This window comes from Astatotilapia calliptera, chromosome 13 (assembly GCF_964374335.1).
Source record: "Astatotilapia calliptera chromosome 13, fAstCal68.1, whole genome shotgun sequence".
Classification (NCBI taxonomy): domain Eukaryota; kingdom Metazoa; phylum Chordata; class Actinopteri; order Cichliformes; family Cichlidae; genus Astatotilapia; species Astatotilapia calliptera.
In genome coordinates this window covers 28,692,985-28,713,937 of record NC_137434.1, presented here as the reverse complement: position 1 = coordinate 28,713,937, position 20,953 = coordinate 28,692,985, and the positions used below count along the sequence as shown (strand labels likewise).

General features: G+C 38.4%; 1 protein-coding gene across 3 annotated transcripts in view; it reads right to left on the bottom strand.

Moving 5' to 3' along the window:
• Positions 1-20,953, bottom strand: part of atrnl1a (attractin-like 1a) — a 329,340-nt gene that overhangs the window by 221,329 nt on the left and 87,058 nt on the right. For all 3 annotated transcript variants that reach the window (XM_026189694.2, XM_026189696.2, XM_026189697.2), the window contains 3 exons: positions 16,304-16,491; positions 13,976-14,189; positions 13,179-13,370 (listed from right to left, as the gene is read on the bottom strand). In XM_026189694.2, coding sequence (XP_026045479.2) covers positions 13,179-13,370; positions 13,976-14,189; positions 16,304-16,491 — 594 coding nt within the window. The remainder of the gene's footprint in view (positions 1-13,178; positions 13,371-13,975; positions 14,190-16,303; positions 16,492-20,953) is intronic.

Genomic DNA, 20,953 nt, shown 5'->3' with positions numbered 1-20,953 from the left:
TCCACCATTATACCCTCTTTTACATATTCTGTCATTTTGATTTAATTTGATTTTTTCCATTTATTCGTCTAAAACCCTTTTAGGCACAAATGAAATCACAAGCGACAGAACCACTCTACTTTTCCTTCATCCTCTCTTTTTTGTCCGCTCTCCCACTGCGCTCTTTTCCCTTTTTACTTTCACCTCCCCTTAGTTCATCTCTTTTTGCCCTTCTCTTCTTACAGCTCACTTGATCTTTCACTAAAGTCAGTAGTTCAAAGAAAGGCGGTTCAACAGAATATCCCTAATCCACCGCATGGTAGGGTTTCCGCTGACAGAAAAGCACACATTTACATACCCAAGAGCAGACTTTAATATCCAATAAATATACCAGGCCTGTTTACCATTTAAAAATATCAGTCCATTGCATTTATGTTGGCAGATTTTGGTACCAACTCCAATTCTCTTCTGCCAGATCTTTTTATTTATTCATTTTTCATGAAAAGAGAATTCTTTGATTTAATAGATCCAATCTGTTCTCATTCTGTGACAGCTGTTGTTTGTCCCTCCAGGTCAGGTCAGACTCTCAGTGCAGGGCCACAATTTTTGCTTCAGTCTTAGTAATGCTCAATACATAGTCCCCGGACAATGACACTTTTTTTTTAATATACTTGAGTGCAAACCAGTCTGACATTACTCTTTGCTCCATCCATCCATCTTCTTCCGCTTATCCCAGCCCGGGTCGTGGGGACAGCAGCGAAGCCCAGATCTCCCTCTCCCCGGCCACTTCCTCCAGCTTGTTCAGGGTAACACTGAGCCATTCCCAGGCCATCCAAGAGATGTCATCTCTCCAGTGTGTCCTCGGCCTACTCCTGGTTCTTCTCCCAGTAGGCACGTCAGAATAAGATTCCAGATCCAAGCAGACTCCCTAGGATATCTCCCAAGATGGTTTGGGCATCTGACTAGGATGCCTATTACTCAGATGTCCAAACGACTGGCTCCTTTTGATGTGGAGGAGCGGCTCTACTCTGAGCCCCTCTCAAATAACCGAATTACTTAGTTTAACTCTAAGGGCAATGCCAGCCACCCTTTGGAGAAACCTCACCACCCCCCCCACCCCTTTGTATCAGCGATCTCATTCTTTATACCTTTATATAGTAATGATATGTCATTACTATATATCATCACTACATATCGGTCTTTACCAAGTGATGAATGCTACACAATCTAGCATTGAGACACATGAACAAAACCTTTCCTTAAAAATCTCAAAATTTTTAAGATTTTCTTTTCTACAGCTTATTTGGCTCTCGATTTCTTGAACCACACTGAGAAGGAAGCAACACTATTTATCTAGTCACAGCTGAGTTTGTGCCTATCTCCTCTTCAATTTATATCCAATCTAAACCAGTTCTGGACCATAAGACAGACAAAATGTTTACTCAACAACCAATTAAATTTCCCCCAGCTTTTTTTTTTCTCCAAAAAGTGAATTGTATAGTTGTGTGTCTGCAGATACTTGTTTCAATGGTTTGCATGGTTTGAAAGTTACAGGATTTAGACTTGAGATGTAATTTTAGTGTAAGACAATTTCTTCACGACTAAAGGCTGTTTTCAGCAAAATATTAATGTAAGATTTGACTAAAAGTTTGAACTGCAATTCATTTGCAAAATGTGTCAAAATTAGTGAGAGAAAATGCACCAAATATTTCAGGCATCAGTCTGAACGCCACAAATGGGATAAAACGGGCTCAATGGGCACTAAGTGGCACAAGTAAGAGCAATTAATTCAAAAGTGAAAGAATGTAGAAGAAAACAAATACTAGCATGGACGGAAGATACAGAGATCCTTAGATGTTCACTTACATAACAGTAGTTTGCATGGATGATTGAATTTACCTGCTATGTTCTCGTTGCCTGAGCCTTTTCTATTTTTAATAGCATTTCCAATTATCTGGCTTCATCTGTGTTCCACATGGAAAGAATTTAAAGAGGTTATTGCCTCCTGAAGTCTTGGGATTCAGAGCAGATGAAGGAGAGAGAGGAAAAATAGAGTGCCTACAGGGTTTACAAGGCCTTAGTTTTACTTAACAGCACCAAAGATGTAGCTGTACCATGTGCCATTGCATGACATTAGCTCCAGGTTATTTCTAGAGAAAATATTCTCTTGGATGGTGCCTTCATGAGAGTGGGTAAAAGAAAAAAAAAAGAAAACAACAACAGCAACATGAGATCTAATCATGATTCACTGATGAAACTGTTGACCACTGGCTATTTTTTTTCCTTTTTTCCTTCTTGAATATTGTTAAGATTAAAATAAGAAAATAATAACTTACATACTTCAAATGGCTTAAAATACTTTCTCTAATATCTTGCAAAAGAGCTTCGTTTTCTCTCACTTAACCAATCTCAACGAGTAAACAATGATGGACAATGGTGATTTAATTTTAATGTATTGCACTTCATAGTTATTAAAATATGAATTATGGCTGGCAAATGCAATACAAAGATGCTGTTACAGTCACGATTGAACAAATCATTTTAAAAGGTTATTGTGCTTTTCTGTATTTTTCTCACTTACAGTACATATACACAATGGTGGATTTTCATAATAAAATGGACTTTCACATAACAAGGTCAGCATATTATGTAAAAGTAATCACTGATCCACAAGCTCAGGGTCAAATGCTCAGTTCACATTTTTCCTCTATTCTTGGATCTGTACAACCTGCTATAGAGGTGTAGGGATGGGAAATGATACGATTTTAGAGATTCTGATTCCATTATCAATATCACTTATCAATTCTCTTAATAATTCTCATTGGGTTTTCATTAGCTCTGCTTCGAGATTCAACACCATCACCAAGCAGCATATTAAAGACATTACCTTCCTGTAGATTAATTGCATGCTGTGTGGTCAAATGTTTGTGTATCTTGGAAGTATTTCCCTTCTTTGTTGTGATCAGTTGTTTTCAAAAACAAAATAATGCTTTACACATATTACAAAGAATACTTTTCTTAAATTTAAAAGTAATTACTCCCAGGAAAAAAACATTTTTTATAACACTTCTAACTTTATTTTTGCATTTCTCCATAAAATGATGTGAGAATGAAGAAATCACTTGGATGAGTGATGGAAAATTTTCCCCCACTGAAAACGTTACGTCCAGATGAACATAACTATTTTTTGGGGATTTCCAGACCTGGATGAGTTCAGGGTCTGACTGCTGGGCTGGGGTCGGGATTCACTCAGTTTAACTCTGAGCTTTTGGCTAATTTATTGTTAGCATAAACTAGCAAAGAGCCAAAATTGTGTTAGCAGCATAATATTGTTGTTTCTGTCCTGGAGTTTGCACTTAAAAAGTAATGAAAAGTAATGCCCATATCCACACTGCAGACTGTACCACTACTTTCCTTCTCCAGCACAACAAATGAAAGCAGCAGGTTGTAGCCTAGGAGTTCCCTACAGCTTTCTGGCTTTGGTCTTCAACCCGTCGATAGCCAGCTTCACGAACTACATTCAGAACACTTTGAATTTTGAGGGGAAGGTCAGGAACGTCATTATGGAATCAGATTAAACAACGCTCTGTAATAAGAATGCTATATCATAAGAGACTTCAATTGTTTTCCAGTTACCGAAGCTATGGAGGTAGTTGTAATATTTTACAGGATGAACCCAAGCTTTATTATCAACCAAGCATGTCTGCTCTTTAAACAGTATCTTAACACACATATTTTAGCTATAAGAGCCAATACTGCAGGCAGAAACATGTCCTACAGGTTGCCCAGTTTCGTCTATTACGGCCAACTTGTATAAGGAGGAAGTAGAAAAGAGGGCTCTGTTATCCTATCCCAGGACATCCCAGAGCCATTGGTTCAGGTATGTGGATGAGACCTGGTCGAAAATCTAATCTCAGGACCTACCTCAATTCACAGATGCCATTAACTCGCTGGACAAATACATCAAATTCAACAGGGAGGATATGAAAAATGACAGGCTCTCATTGCCATAAGTAGTGGGGGACGTGAAAGTCAATGTGTACTGTAAACTAGCACATACGGGTCAATATTTAAGGTTTGACTCTCATCATCTACTGGAGCACAGACTGGGTGTCATCACTGTCCTCAAAGACCCAGTGGCAGGCGAAGCAGAGCTACATCACATCAAAAAGAGCCTGAGTAAATGTGGTTATCCCAGGGTTACATTTGTCAAAGCTGGGAAGATGCCTAAAGAATTCTCCCGGTGATCCAAGACAGAAGGACAACTGCTTCCTAAAGGAAATTCAGTGGTGATCTCTTATGTGTCAGGAGTGTAAGAATAGCTGAGGTGCATTTTTTTTTTTTGAAAACACAATCTCTCTCTGATTTTCAAACCCCAAGACATGCTACACAAAAAACAATCAAACCAAGGATCGAGTCCCTCGGCACAAACACAAACACAGAGTTACCGTATCAAACCAGGATTTTGTAGGCTTTTTACGTTTACAGGCTAGGGGCCAGACCTTCAATGAAGAGCATGTGCACATCCTGGACTGGGAGGAATGCCGATTTGAATGGGGAGTCAAGGTAACAACTATCAGTGAACAAGAGTATATGCTAAAGTGCTGGAATTGCGGCAATTTTTCAACTCTCTGTGAATGACACCAATGGTTGTTGATCACTCGCCATGATAATTATTAACAAACATGAAACTGAGCTTGTGGTTCATTTTTATGTAATGGTGCTAGTCAGTTGTTATGTAGCTACATTTATAAGGTTGGGGAAAACTGCAGTCAGGTGAGACTAAAGTCATCATAATTTCTCCAACTGATAACACATCGACCAGAAGAAGAGAATCAACTTTCTGGGTCAAAGAGAGGCGTGGCACAGAAGCCCCTCATACATGCTGTTCAACTTTGCTTCAGAGCAAATCCAAAATAGTTCATTTCCAGGTGGCAGATGAAGGGTGATGCTGGACCAAGGCCCAATATAAGATAAATAATTCTTATTCTGAAATATGAATCATGCACAACTGATGTTATACTGTACAATAACAAAAATATCGATCTGGGAATGAGACAATTATCCCTTTTGCATAGGCAGGTAAAATGATGTATATTATATTAATTACTCCTGTAAAATATATAAAGTAACCAGATTAACAAAATTTGTATTTTGCACTGGTCAAAGTTGGGGAAGACAGGATCTACTGGATTTCCGTCTAGAAGAAGAGACATAAATGCAGTAACTGGGTCATATCCAAGAGGACATGTGTTTGCATCTCACACAACATCAGTCGCTAAAAACTTTTTCAAGTTCCTATCATCACTTGGAGACTGAGGGCCTTTAAAGTTGTGTCAACAACAAACATTAAGCACTGCATTTCCTCAACGATGGCAGCTTTAAATGGCTAGAAATGAAATAACACCCACCACATACTTCAAGCAATGTGTAGAAAAAAAAGGTACATTTCTGCTCTGTGTTCTTTCTCATCAGCTTCCTTACTGAAATCAGGATTAGTCATCATCATTGACAGAAATCACCCTGAGGATACCTAAACACAACAGATGACATCTATGGTGTTGCAAAGAAAGGACTGTTTGTTCTGAAGGGGGAATTTTCACCTTATCAAAAATCTTCAGTGCCACATTCTGTTCATCACATTGGGTCTGATATCTGGTGTCCCTGGATAGCGCAGATCGTCTGGCTCCATCTCGTGTAATCTATTTGCTCCTACGGTGCTTGACAGTTAGCATCACTGAAGCCAGTAGAATACAGATCTGTAAGCCTCCATGCATAATACATCAAGTCTAGAACCCATAGGCTGTCTTCCCCCTTCACTTTTCTCCAAGCACATGAAACCCCCAAACGCCACACAGAAACCATGTGGGATAAACATGAAACACACACACACAGACTTCACATCATGATTTCCTCACAGAAAATAAGGCTATTTTTCAATATCAGCTCAAATAATATAACTAACACCTGGTTTATGTCTGTATATGGACAAGAAGGTAGTAAGTGAGCAAAAAAATAAAATAAAATCATGCACACTATAATGTAACCAGTTGTGCTCAAATTGCTGCAGTTCTGCAGCAGAGCACTTAAGTTTTCATCTCTGAGGGCTTTTTTGAGCCTTTGAACTGTAGCGATTTGTTACATTCAACTGAATTACACCTTGCTCCACATAAAGGTAGTAAATATCCATCCATCCAGTCTCTTCTGCTTACCAGAAGTTGGGTATTCCAGATCCCCTTTCTCCCAGTCACACTTTTCAATTCCTCCTGGGAATCCCAAGGCACTCTCAGGCCAGAGGAGACACATTATCTCAGTAACAGGTTCCTAGTGTACTACAGGCTTTCCACCCAGTTAGGTGTGCCTGTAAAACCTCCAAAGGCAGGAACCCTAGCCAGAACTTCCTCAACTGGCTCCTTTTGAAATTTCTCATTGCTTATTTTATAATCATGAGAAAATTAGCCCTAATAAAACAATGGCTATAAAGTGGGGAACCCCACCTTTGCAAATGTTGGCTTTTCACTGCTTAGCAGACCACAGGAAGCCACTTTTTATACACAAGAAAACAAAAACTAATCATGTCCATAACTTGTGTTATTTATATATGTCCCCCCCCCCCAAAAAAAATAAATTATAAATGTACAAAAAATTATAATTTTGTTGTTTCCATTATAAATGATAATCATAAAGAACAAGACAAACAAAATAATTAAATGGGACCTTTTGGAAGTGCTGCTGAAGAATTTAAAATAGAAAGGCACATTTTCCAATAGGTAATGACCATAACTTGCTGAAGAGACTGGAGGAAGACCGTAGGGTATTTACCTTACAGTACAAAGCACCTTGAAGATACGTTGTGTTTTGGAGCTATATAAATAAACCTGAATTGAACTGAAAGCCTGTATTTTTTTTTTCTTCTAACCCTTAAGAGACCCTTCAGCAGGGTCCAAATCTGCAACAATTTTTCAACCAAACCAAGAACAGGATAGCACTTTTGTTGCTATCTGTGGCCACTGCCACTTGCTGAAATGAAGGATAATGGAACGAGCAGATTAACTATGGAAGCTCTCCACAGTGAAAGAAAATGTCTCTTTGTCAGAGGTGGCAAAGAAAAGCTAAAATTGACAGCAATAGAAACTGAAAGGCGAACACAAGTGCACGTATGTTTAGGGAGAGGGAGCCCTGGGTCTCTGGGAAAGAAACAGACTGTGAAACAGAAGATGAAAGTGTTGGAGGGGCTCATCATTGCTGCTTTTCTTAAACTATTCCACTGTAAATATAGTTGTCTAAAAGACTGTTTTCCCAATCAGACAACAAGTATAATTGATTTATCGTGAAAGAAGGTCTCTTATTTGTAAGGTAACGGAGTCTTAATGGTGACTTATTACTACTTCAACAAAAGAACCTGTGAATTTCCTACACCACTGCTGATTTCACGCCACATGTTAACAGCATGTATTTTGCCTTATTTGCCATAATAAACTGTAATGCCATATAACCCCAAGCATAGACATCAACAGCATATCCATTAATCATCTTAAGTGTAATAAAAATTGTCACCAAAGTTAACACCACCTGAAGACAAGCTAACAAAGTATTTTTTGCTGCCAGAGCTTTTTTACTGACAATATACATAAGAGTCCAAGGACTATTACCAAACATTGTCGGTGCTGCTGTTAGACTTCGCATGATTTCATCACCATTTTCTTAAGTAACGTCCTCCATCTCCTCTGTATTGTTGACTAGCCTGAAACCCCCTCCAGAGAGCTTAACAGTGAATCTCAACATCCCAAGTTCACCCCCCCATGGCACCATGTTGATGTTGCTTTTGTTGCCCATATGGTGTTCTGCTGCCTTATCCAGATCCAGTGGCCTGCAGTGTCTGCTGCTGACAGATCTTTGATTGTTGATGATGTAAGTGATGTTTGATGGTGAGCCCTGTACTGCACCCCAGCGTGTTTCAACCTAACTGTAGATGATGCAACACAGGCGCTGCAGTCAATCTCTGTGGGTTCTCCACTTTCACAGTTGACAGTTGAACATCAGCTGCCACATTCAAGTATGAGTCAAGTTTGCTCTTGGAGAACTTCTCAACAGAGCCTTCCCATGGCATTGTTAGGTCTACGATATACACCATTTCATAACACAAAGTCATTGCTGTAGACTGGAAATTAAAACCAGTTTACCCACAAAAGAGCGTCCAACTTTGACGTCTGGAAATTAATTATTTCAGTATGTTTGGCTGAAGAGTGTGTAGACAGCCTCTGGCTTACATGAAATATGGGAATGATACAGAAAGCCTGCAGCCAAATCAGCCTGAGACAGAAATAACCCAGTTCAAATTGGATCATCAGACAAGCAATAGAATGTTTTTCTATTTTTTTTTTTTTTTTTGGGGGGGGGGGGGGGGGGGGAGTTTCCACCGCCACGGTCATGAACCCTTCAGCTGTTTACGGCAGGTCATTGTGCCACAGTTGTGTATGTACCAATTTACCAATGTACTAATTTAGCTCATTCACAGCAAATGTGTGCATATGTGAGTGCTATGAATTCTGATCAATCATAATTATCATGTATAGCAGCACAGCAAAGAAGGACTCATCCAGGCTGGAGAAACTGATCAGGAAGGCTGGCTCTGTGGTCGGCATGAAGCTGGACACTCTGGTGACAGTGGCAGAGAAAAGGACATTAAAGAAACTGATGGACATTATGGACAATGCCAGGCATCCTCTGCACACGGCCATAAACAATCAGAAGAGTCTGTTCAGTGACAGGTTGCTTCTCCCCAAGACAAGAACTAAGAGACTTAAAAACTCCTTTGTCCCACACGCCATCAGACTGTTTCCCCTCCTCTCTGGAGGGGAGAGGGAGGGGAAACAGGAGGACAAAGGAGGGGGGAACAACTAAGCTGTAGTGCCTCTTCACTTCACTGTGCAATACTTTTGTTAATAGTCAATGGTGCAATAGACCTCAATACTTGAAATGTGCAATTCACTTGTATTTTTATTTTTATTCCTATTTATTCTATTTATCCCCTTTGTATATTTTATTTTATTTATATATGTCTCTGTATGTATGTGTATATATATATATATATATATATATATATATATATATATATATATAATATTCTGTAACTTCTGTCGGTGCTGTGCTTTTGGAAACCGAATTTCCCAGAGGAACCCACCCGAGGGATTAATAAAGTTTTATCTTATCTTATCTTAGCTTAAAGCATTTCTTAATAAATAACTGTTTTCGACCTACAATATAGGTCACAAAGACCATTTGTTAACTAATTATTTTTCCACAACGTCTACGCACTATAGAAGTAGAAGCAGCAACGAGCGAGAGTCTACCAGTTTTTGTCTACCAGAGAACATAGAACTGTGCTCTACCAACCTAGAAAAATGATAAAAAATAAATGCTGCTATTTTCTACATGTTTCAACATTTTAACCTTATTATTTTATATTGAAGCTCAAGCCACCAAGGGTGAACTTGGTTTTTAAAACAGGACTATAAGACCAAACACAGTGAAATTCTAATTCTAACTTCTTAAGGACAAAACTACTGTAATGAAAAACTGAATACATACATAGCCACGGCAAGAACTGGGACAGCGCTTTAGCTGAAAACAAGTCAACAAGGAAGTGAAAGGAAGGGGGGGGGGGGGACAATCACACTGCAGAACCCAAATTTGGCCTTTTTATTACAACAACAAAAAAAAAAACTGTTTCAGGTACAGGTGGTGCACATTTTTAATGTTTCTGTTTGTTGACGTGGTATCACTTAGTTTGGGGTCAAGTCAGAGTTGAAATCAGTAAATATAAGTCTCACGTAAGTCTCAAGGAAAAACCGATTACAAGTTAGAGAATGAAAGAGTAGGTGGACAACCATGAACCTTGAATAAATTTGATTTAAAAAAGTAAATGGTGTTGTATTTTATCACTATAAAGCAATCGCTTATGATTAATGAAACACCTTGGCTGTCAATGTCATGATATACATGTTAGTAATTTTCACTAACCATATAGTAACATACATTAGCAATAAACAGGTAAATCCTTAAACATTGAGACATTTGTTTATCGTTACTTAATGCTAATTAATTTATAAATTACCTGATATTAAATAATGTTAGCTGAAGTGCCTTTATTGTGGACTGAGATGCACCATCGGGGGAATTTGAAAAATAAAATATGTCATATTTTACAATAAGTAAACTAAGCTGTGCTTTCAGCAACAAAGGTAAAAAAAAAAAATAGCAAAACAAAAGCCTCCTACATACCTTCTGTCACCAAATGGAGACATGAATAATAAAAGAGAAGATGGGGGACGTGCCATTATGTAAGCACTGAACGTAAGACGAAAGACAGGAAGACATCCTTGGCTTGCTAACAGTAGGCTGGAGAGCTGTCTGCACTTAGAGTACTGGCATCAGGAAGGAATAATAATCACCAGTCACAAAAAGAAAGAAAATTCTTGTTTCTGAAGCCGTTTCTGTAACTGCACAAACAAGAACACTTTGCTCCAAAGTGAGTATTTGTCTAACAAATGACAGAAAATAACAATGCAAAGTTTTGCCTCAGGGGAATACTTTTTTTTTTGTCCCCTAAGAGACACTTGTTGAACTGCCAAATAAAATATAGTTCTACCTTGCTCTAACTTTCCCTAAAATAAAACCAAACTAATTTCTAAACAGGGTTTGGAAATTAGTGAGGTCCAGAATTTTAAACTAGACGTCTGAAGTTTCCAAAGTTGCAATAAAATCAAAGGCAGAAATTTGTAATCAACTCCATCTTGTAAAGCTTTGTTTTGCACAAGCAGCTGTGTATATAGAAATATAGGAAATGAGTGTTATGTGTATAGAATAAGTCATGCCTCATTCCTCACAGCATTGAATTAGGGCAAGTGAGGCAAGTAGGGCTTGTCAAGTCAAATCTGAAAATCGATCTCAATTAAAATGATGTCTACTCTGGCCTGTTGGCCCCCCTCCTACTGCCACCTCAAGGTTGCAGTTGGCCATTTTCTCTGGAAGCAGGATTAACTCAGCTCTACTTACTGTACATTAGACTGAAATCCATGTGTCCAGTGTTTTGAGGGTATCCAGGACCTCCCCACAGATGGCTCCACCGGATACAGCTCTGCTCGGGGCCTCCCCACACTGAACTGGCACCTGTCCAGGTTATTGCAAAATCTGTGCCCCAGTTGGTGGATCCTGAGCCCCCTGTGTGAGCCACCTCGGCCTGTGAGACCTGAGCTGTCTGGACGATCAGACGCAACTGACCCATGGCTGAGGGTCTTGTGCAGCCCCAGCTAGGACTGAGTGCCACAGTGTATACTGTTACCAGTTTAATATATTTCTTGTTCATAAGGACATCCCCTATAGAGTCTCATGCCACATCTCAGAAAAACTAAGACAGGTTGGCACACTGGTTGTATCTGTCCCATGAACTAAAAGAAAAAGCCACTGTTGTTTTTGTTTTTTTTATTCAATATTCCTAATAAACTGAGGTTTTCTACCCAAACTACTTCTTCGGGTCAATTAAACTGCAATTTCTATTGTTTCCCTAGATTTTCTGAGTTAGAATAGAATAGACCTTTATCCCACGGATGAGAAATTTTGGTGTTACAGAGCTCTTACAGCAAGGGAAAGTAAAATGTAAAAGGAAGACACAAGGTGGTCCTATAATCCCTATGTGGTCTGCTGGCTGTTCCAAAAGTACAACCTAGAGTACTTATCCCCAGGTTTTGGATTTTGAGTTACTGTGAGGATTTGGTATTCATGTATTATTTATCAGTTTATTATCAGTTTATTATTAGTTTATTATTGTTTTCTGAGTACTCTGGATGTTTGAATATTGTTGGGTTGTGTTTGAGAATAATTATATTTCATTTCTTTATTATTCACATTTCTTGTGAATCTCAGTTGTGGTGATATAGTCTTTAGTTGATCTTCCTGTCCCTTTAGTCTCTTGCTGCTTATTATTTTATCACTTCTAGGGACAGTTCAATTATGTGATAGCTTGTATTTTGGTTCCCATCTTGTTGTTTTTCTGTACTAGTAGTAATAGTTACATCTTCCCTGTATTTCCATTTGCGCCTTAGTGCTTAACCCTCTGTCTTGTTTGTGTTAGCCTGGACAAACCAACCTTTCAATTGAAATCTGACCCAGAGTGGATGAAAATTCACCTAAAAACCTAACCACCTATTTGTTTAATTTGTTGTACGGAATTCACCAAGTTACTTTCCCGGTGAGACTGAGGATTTAGAAACTCCAAAAACGATTAGGCACCACGAAAGAGTCACAGGGCTCAGCCATGCTAAGAAACCATCTCATCAGAAAGCAGCGGTGAAGCTGAACTATACCATCCCCGGGGAGAGGTTGTATATCAGAGAAATGTTAAGAGACAGCAGCGAGGACTTCATATTGAGTGAGTCATGTGTCATTGTAGGTGATTGATTTTCTGCCCTGTAGCTACAGGAGAGTTGGCGCTGCCCTAGTGTTGGTGTGTTTGAGTCAATGTGTGTGAGAGGCTGATGGGTAGCCTTGACTGCTGATAAGACAGTCGATGGGAGCCTGGAATGACTCTGTCCACACATCGCACTTTGGTCTCTTTCCCAAAGGTATGAGTAACAGTTTTTATCTTTTGTTTATTTGTTTGTGTAGACATAAACTATCCTGACACAAAGATAACATACAGCAGAGTACAAACATTCAAAAATGCCACAAGTTTATGTTTTTCTGGCATGGCTCTACACTCCACTTTGATTATGAACAAATAATATTATACCTGACCTTTGTAACTTATTTCTCCCAATATCAGTAACAATTTTAAACCACTGAGACTTGTACAAGAATCCAATCCAAAAACTCGCAAAAATTAAAGTAATCAAATAAAAAGTACTAGAATTTCTCAGTTTAATAAAAGCAAAAAAAGAAAAATAATGACCCATTTTGAGTAAATATTCCACTAAATAAATAGGAATTACAGACAGTAAGGAATTGTTCAGGCTACGTGTAAAAAAACAAAAAAAACAACAGTGTAACGCACCAAGCACACTAAATGAGTGTGATTTTTTGTTCTTGCACGTAATTACCTATGGTTATACTTATAAGTCTACCTGTCAGATGAATAAAAGCAAAAAACAATATAATATTTTCCTCTACAATGATGGTAGCAGCATAGTAAAAAGTCTCACCAGTACAATCCTGGGTCTGCCACTCCAGACACTGGCCGTAGGGGAAGGAAATGACATACGCAGAGGAGTCTACACAGCGCTGAGTACGTCCACACCACATGCACTCCATGGCCTGGCTGGTGCAGTTGGCACAGCTGGTGCGCAGAGCACAAGGCGTCTTACAGGGACGAGCACTCTGACTCTGGGGACTCCCTGAGCAAGGGATAGACAGCACCATGGTGTGTGAAACATTAAATGACCTGTTAGCTATATTTGTTTTGCATTCAGTGACATCCAAATAGTAAGATAGTGTAGCTGTAAAAACACAAGTTTGACTATTTTATAGATCTGGAGACAATATGGCACATTCCTGTTGGAAGCAGCCATCAGAACATAGATACACTTTGCTCATAAAGGAATTGACATGGGTCAGCAACAATACGCAGGCAGGCTGTGGTACTTAAACAATGCTCAAGTAATATTTAGGGGGCGAAAGTGTTTCAAGAAAATATCCCCCTATGACCCCATGACCCTACCACCATGAGCCTGAACGGCCAGACTACTCAAATTACTCTGACCTCTGTAAACTGTAGAAATGGTTGTGCAAGAAAAAGACAGCAGTCTGAACTTCAGCGGATTGCCTGGAACGCATCTACATGTCTAAATGCATTGAGTTGCTGCCATATAATTGGCTGATTAGCATTTTGCACACTGAGCAGATGTTCCTAATGAAGTGGCTGGTGGGTGTATGGTTTCATTAGGTGCGCTAACCTTCAAATACATTTTTTTCTTTTGTCTTTCTATTCTTTTTTTCTCACCAGCAGGTTTTTCACAGATCAGGCCATCAGTGGTGGCAGTGCAGGGGTTGGCCTTAAGACCAGCCATTTGAGCTTGTTCCAAGTAAGCACAAAAGCCTGAGTCACTGGGCTCTCCAGGTGACCATCGCAGGGTGGTGTTGGTGAAGGGGGATGCATCCTCCCAGCCCCAGTACGACACATTAATCTTCCTCAGGCCAACCCATGGAGATAACATCTGTAGAAGCAGAAAGACAGGTTTGAATTAGTCAGTGACTGACTTTATGTACAACATATACAAACTTTTTCTTGATATTCTGTTATGTGGAATTAGCACTGGTCATTAACTTGGGAGAAAGCTGACAGTCCTTATGATGTTACTTGATACTGTTTCATATCACAGTAAGAGAAGATCCTTCCAATATTTTCTTCAGAAGTTAACTGAGCTTTATTCATAGTTAAATATAAACGTGTTTCTGGGGTGACAAAGATGGTAAAAGTCTCCATTCATGTTCCCTACAATATTTCATAAACTCTTACGTAGAGTTGTGTAAGTAAACGTTGCACAAATTTAGACGCTGCCCTTTAGAGAGATAGCTGTGCTTCTGTCAGATTCATCAAATGAAAGAGTATAAACACAATGAATCCTCATCCTGTTTCTTTCATAGCAGGTCACGTTATGCTTTTTATCACCTAAGCAAGAAGCACATAGTAATTTAACTAAGACAACATCTACTTTGCCAAGAAGACAGTGTCGTGTTTTCCATTAAAGTGGATCCTAAATCAAACCATCTGCAAATGACTGTAATTGCTATAAAAGCACAAACTCATTCAAGATTTCAAAAAGGGCCAGAAATTACAGCAGCTGATTGAAGTGTAGTTCAGTGAACATTTGAATTATCTGCCGACAAAACATTTGTGACGTGAAAGAATTCTTTCCCACAGCTGTGATTCATTTCATTAGATAAATTCAGGATCCCAAGAATACTGTGACATTGCATTTATATGTCAGCAAATGCATATTTTCGCACGCCTTTCTGTGTCTAGTCAGCTCCTCCATTTGAAAATCCTTTGTAATCCAGATGAAAAGAAAAAAACCTTTTTTGAAGGCATAGTAAATGTAGGTTGTGAGATTTTGATTTCTAAATGTCAAAAAATGAAGAAAATTAACTACATTTGTACCCTCCACTGTTTCTCCGGACAGATTGGATTCATCATGAAATGTTGTCAAGCATGTCAGATTCTCATATGGAGTTCCTAACATGAGAATTAGAAGTGAACATTTCAGTGTGACGGTCATTTATAACCATGCAGTTTGTCTTTGTGCTCCATGGTGGCCTTAGAAGGGTTTTTTGCTTTCTAAATGTCCAATTTCCATGGTAGATAAAACACATACACACCCCAATTAGAAATATCTTGAATCTATGGAAATGGAACCGCCACAACTGCTTCTGTTAATGATTAGTTGCTTGTGAGCCTTGCTTTGTGCTGGTGAGAAACACATTATTTGGCATCCAATGATAAATAATGTATGGAGGCAGGTTTGTGTACACATATATCACAGAATGGCCACAATTCACAAAGTTGCACCTGTGTCAATGGCACGAAGATGGTGGCAGTTGTAACCTTAAGTTACATTCATATACAACTTTTTAATCATATCTGGGCAAAATGCTTTTAAATTTTGCTTAATCTCAGACCAGACTCATCCAGTTTCCTGAGGATAGACACAAACAACTGAGTTGATCATTTTGTTTGGAGGATCTATTGGAAATAATTACATCTTTTCAACACTGGCCCTGAAGTGATCTAGCATACACTTTCAAACCTTTTCTTACAGTTATAACAAGTTTCAACAAGAAGGAATGCCACCAAATTTGGCCTGGTAAAACCTCAGGTACATCAGCTAAATTTTTAAAAAATTTATACACAGAAGATTCATGCATTCTTCATATGACCAAATTAATAAAGATAACTATGAACAATAATTTTTTAAGGTTGTGACTACACATCGTTTTAGTCAGGAGTGCTAAAGATGATTAAAAACCTAAATTATTGGCATTCCAATGTAACTTTTTTGTAGAATACACACAGACTTGAAGAATATAGCTTTCACCAGGAACCTCTATTCTAAAGTGATAACCTACATCTGCTTCCACACTACTCTTTCTTATGATTATCATTCCAAACATGTCTAAAAATTGGATTTATATCTTCGCCCACCAACATATAATGGTGCATAAACAGCCACAGTTATTTTATAAGGCATACAAGTGGAAAATAATGAATACCTGTCACTGACATTGTTTGCATGCCTGTCATTTCTGAATTTACTGCATGACAACCACCCACCTTGTCTTGTAGCTGATACTTTTGTAGCTCTTCCAGAACAAAATTGACCTGTTTGTCTGTCAACAAAGAAGCAATATTTCCTCCAAGGTTTTTGCAATAATGCTGGGCATTGTCATAGCTCTCTCTGCTGGAGTTGATCCTCAGGCAGACCTCACCAACCTGGTGCCAGCCATCCCCACACAGCTGGCCTGCATACAGAAACACAGTACTGTTTTTTTTTCCTTCGACTTCATTTGTACAATGAACTTGCATATCTGTACATTATAAAAAGCATAAAAATTATATTTTTAGAGACTTGTAATCCTCAAATTTTCATTCATTACACAGAAGAAAACGAACAATATGATTAATAAATAGATGTACAGATATTACACATTTGGGGTAAAAACAAAAACCTCAAAGCAATACCTTAGCGAGGCGTGATTGCGGGTGCCGCTCAGGTGCGTCCGACTCCCATGCAGCGGCGCTGCAGACCACGCCCCGCCACACACATTAACCAGGTAAAATACATATTTAGGCAGAAATTTGCAAATATCTATTTTTCATTTTTTAGCAGCATAGTGCTTTTTTTCCCAATTATTTTTTAAAAGTCAGGTCAAGGCTCTAAAAGCCCAAAGGCGATATAACAGTTTTTGTTTGCTACGTGGATCATTTTAGTTCAGCTGGGTGTCTTTCCTTTTGTTATATTTCTTTAAGAGTTCAAAATGTGTTAATTACATAAATAAAATGGATTTAATAAGCAACACACCTTAGTTGTTCACACAAAGCATATAGGTAAAAACAACAATTTATACAGTGTTATCTTCATTTTAGACGTCAAAAAGTATTTGCGGCTCCCAGTGTTTTCTTTTGCGTGGAAACTGGGTGTTAAAGGTTGCCGACCCCCGTGCTAGACTAACACATTTTATATTACAGATTTATTTTTTTGCAACAATGCAACATCAAGGAGGGGGAGCAAACAAGAAGAATGGTGTAAGCAGCCTTTACTTGGATGTAACTGCAGGTTTCATTAGTCAAGCAGGCATCTAATTGATATCCTTCATGCTGCCAGTTGAGGGTTGGTATTTAGACCAAGTCTAATGAGGAGCAGGTGTGCAAGTGAGCTGAGAGTCAGCTGAGACCAAAGTGGGATCCTCAGTGAAGGTAAGTGATGGACAAAGAAGTCACTGATACTGGAACAGATGTGATGGCCTGGAGAGTAAACTTTTCTGCCAGAACAAACAGATGACTGAACCACATTAAAAGAATTTCTTCTGGCTTATGTGATTAAATATTTATGAAGTTAATATTAGAGGCTGATGTAATTGTTGATTAATGCTGTCTTGGATTAAAGCAGCAAATTCTTGCTTTGTACAGACCTGACAAATAGGATTCCCAGGAGTTAACAATATGTCGCCCGTAGGATAAAGGAACAGGACTGAGTAGAAGCGGAAGATAAATTCACCCATAAAACGCATATATGCACTCATTGTTCTTATCTGGGTCACTAAAGTGTCTTGTGGGAGACTATAACAGCGCAGAGGCCGTTCAATTAGCCAGGATGAAAGGAAAGAATAGCCATTCAGTCTCCAGAGCACTGCTGTTTATTTTGGTCTCCAGGACTGATTACATTCACATGCCTATAATGGCTTCCATCACCAACCTTTCCAAAACAGAAAAGAAAATACCTGCTCTCTTTATTTATTTATCTTTTTTACATGCAATATAAGTACGCAATAATTGACTGAAACAGGAGGAGAAAGTAAAGTTAAGGGTTAAAAAGGGGGGAGCGTAAGAATAAACAGATTGACTGGGTTACAGTCTTTGTGTAAAAATCAGAGATAAACATGTTGGACCATTTAGAATGAGTCATAACGTGATGTCTAAAGAAAAGGCCACTGCTGTCATGGTGTTAGAGACAGCTTTAAATAACCCAACTCTTCTTAGCCATCTCCACATAAAACTCCAAGAAAAACAGAAGCTTTGTTTCGGCCTCAGCATGTTAATGGACTCAAACAAAAAAGAAATATCTTATTTATTCTGTGTGGTCTGCAACGCTTCATGCCAAGTAGCATAATCTTGCCTGTGGACATATAAATACTAGAGAAGTGGCAGGATGGTGAAGCTCCAGTGTTGCAATATAAGAGGGTAGCTGCAGAATACTATCAAATGCATGGAAGATGCAAATAGTAGTACTCATTTTGATTTACAGAGAATAGAAGCACATGTCTGTCTTCTATCTCTGTCCATTTAAGCTTTAAACAAAATACAATCACAGCCTTAGTTTCCTAAACCTTGAAAATAAACATACCATTACAAAATTATACTGCCAGAACCACCAGAAAATGAACTGCCGTTTTCATCATTTGGATAATAAACCAATGTGAAGTCTCCACTCCACCAGAGAAATATCCAGCCATAGTCTGCACTGGGATACGACATTAAACTGCAAGGAAATGAGTCTACTAGTGCTAGCACTGCTAACGTTAAAGCACACTTGATAAACTACGTACATTTGTGAAATATTAGGCAGATGATTGTAAGGGCTAAATTTTCAATGGTAATTCAAATACATTTCATTTATTTAAAACTGTAATTAACAGTTTTAAATCGCTCTAACATTCTGAGGCAACAACTGTATGGATGATCTTCAACTCAAGTTGCAACCTCAGCAGCTAAAAAACAAGCCACTTCCCAAACAGTTCCCACGGAGTCCAAAAAACAATAGAAAAAAAATAATTAGAAAACCATAACTTTAGAATTATTTGGGGATGTGGGTAACTACTCGACTGTACACAGTACGTTAATGCCCTTGCTATTTGGCACAAAAAGTACTAACCAGTAATTATTTTAAATCCTGATAAAAATCTGGCACTGCCATGTTAAAGGCCTAACTTTATAGCATTAAAATATTTTTACACCCTGGTACAAAACAACTTTGGCCTCTATGGGGTCTTCTCTCATAACAACTGTATAGTTGTCTCTTCAATCTGGATACTGGAATTAAGGGCGTGGGTGTTTAAATGACACTGAGTTATGGTCAGTCGAATTCTGCTAGGCCTCACCTCTGCTAAGTGTAGTCACTGAATTAGATCCCTGGGCCATGTTTGTGTCTTTGGTGTTTTTGGTGCAATTTTAATGGAATGATCTAACATAGAATAACTTGCTATAAGGTACAACCCACCCAGAAGATCCAGTTTGTTTATTATTGATATCATGTTAGTTTTAATTAACTCATATGTTTCAGTGCTTTGCACCAATTTACAGTTGAATGAAGTTTCCTTGTATACATTAGATGATTAGATTAACAGTACACTGTCTCATCCAAATATGGATATGATACTAAAATGAAAATGAAATGCTTAGGCTTCAAAATTCAGTCCAAAACCCAATGCGTCATACATATATACCGTCTGTGGTTTAACCTTTCTAGGGCTGTCACACTGACAGAATTTCAGTTCAATAGTGAAAAAATGTTCACAGTATTGTAACATTTATAGAATATTTTAAAAAAACAAAAAAACACTGTAATAATGCTCTGACTAAAATTGATCTATGGTTTTATTTTGTACTTGTTATTTTCAAGATCTAACTCAAATGAAACGTGCATGTTGGTAGTGAGAGTTTCTAACCATAATTGTGCAAATGAACAATTACCAAATTATTTGACATTATCCTATGTGCAATATTGACACAATATTGAGTACACGTTTATAATGAACCCCCCCAACCTGATCCATTAGCTTGAGCATAATTTTGTTTTTCTGTTTCACAGACCTAGCCCATTAGTAGTTCTCCTGTTTAATGGACTGCTAAATTAGTCATCGGAAACATTCCTAGTTAGTCTACATTGTACTGTCATGAAAAATCTTGATATTTCTGCTTCGTTTTATCCAGCTTCAGACATGGGTTTGAACTGCAAATGAACAAACTACCACATTCCTGAGTAATAATCAAGTTATCAAACTCTATTATCCCAGCAAAACATAAGGGCCCGCCATCTTCGGCTTAAAGCTAGTACAAGTTCACAAGTCTTTGCCAATGAACCCAGCAGGTCCTTATAACACAATAAAACATGGAACTGCATCATTTATGGACTCAAGTAGCAGGAGTGTTTCCTGTGCCCCTATATTTGCTAGCAGTAAAAGTCAAAGTAGGAGCAGCTATGGCTTTAAGGCTGCACAGCATAACTCAAACTTGTTAGTCATCCAAGGATTCATATTCAGAACATCCAGTAAACATTTCTAATTGGCCTACTTCTCTATGCTGCTGAGTGCAGAGCACATTTCTCAAGTGTGTGCATGCTTCTATGTGTGTGTTCATACTAATCCTGTCTGAATGTATGCTTGCCTGAATATGAGGGTGTTTATTTGTGAAGACCACTAAGACTATGCCACTGGTTAGCGTGGGAACATGCAAAATGTTTTGTCTTACTTCACAGTATGTTTTATATGACACACATTCCAGTAGTTCTGAAAAAGTACTGCAGTCACTTCAGGGCGAACGCTACACTGTCGTAAATATCATCAAAAAGATTCACAGAGCATTTATAAAACAGGTTATCCATGCGTGCATTTGTAAACTCTTTATGTAAATAGAGTAGATTCTCAAGGTGTTCTCATTTTGCTGCATATGGCCTCAATCTGCATGAGGAAGCAGATTAGAAAGCAA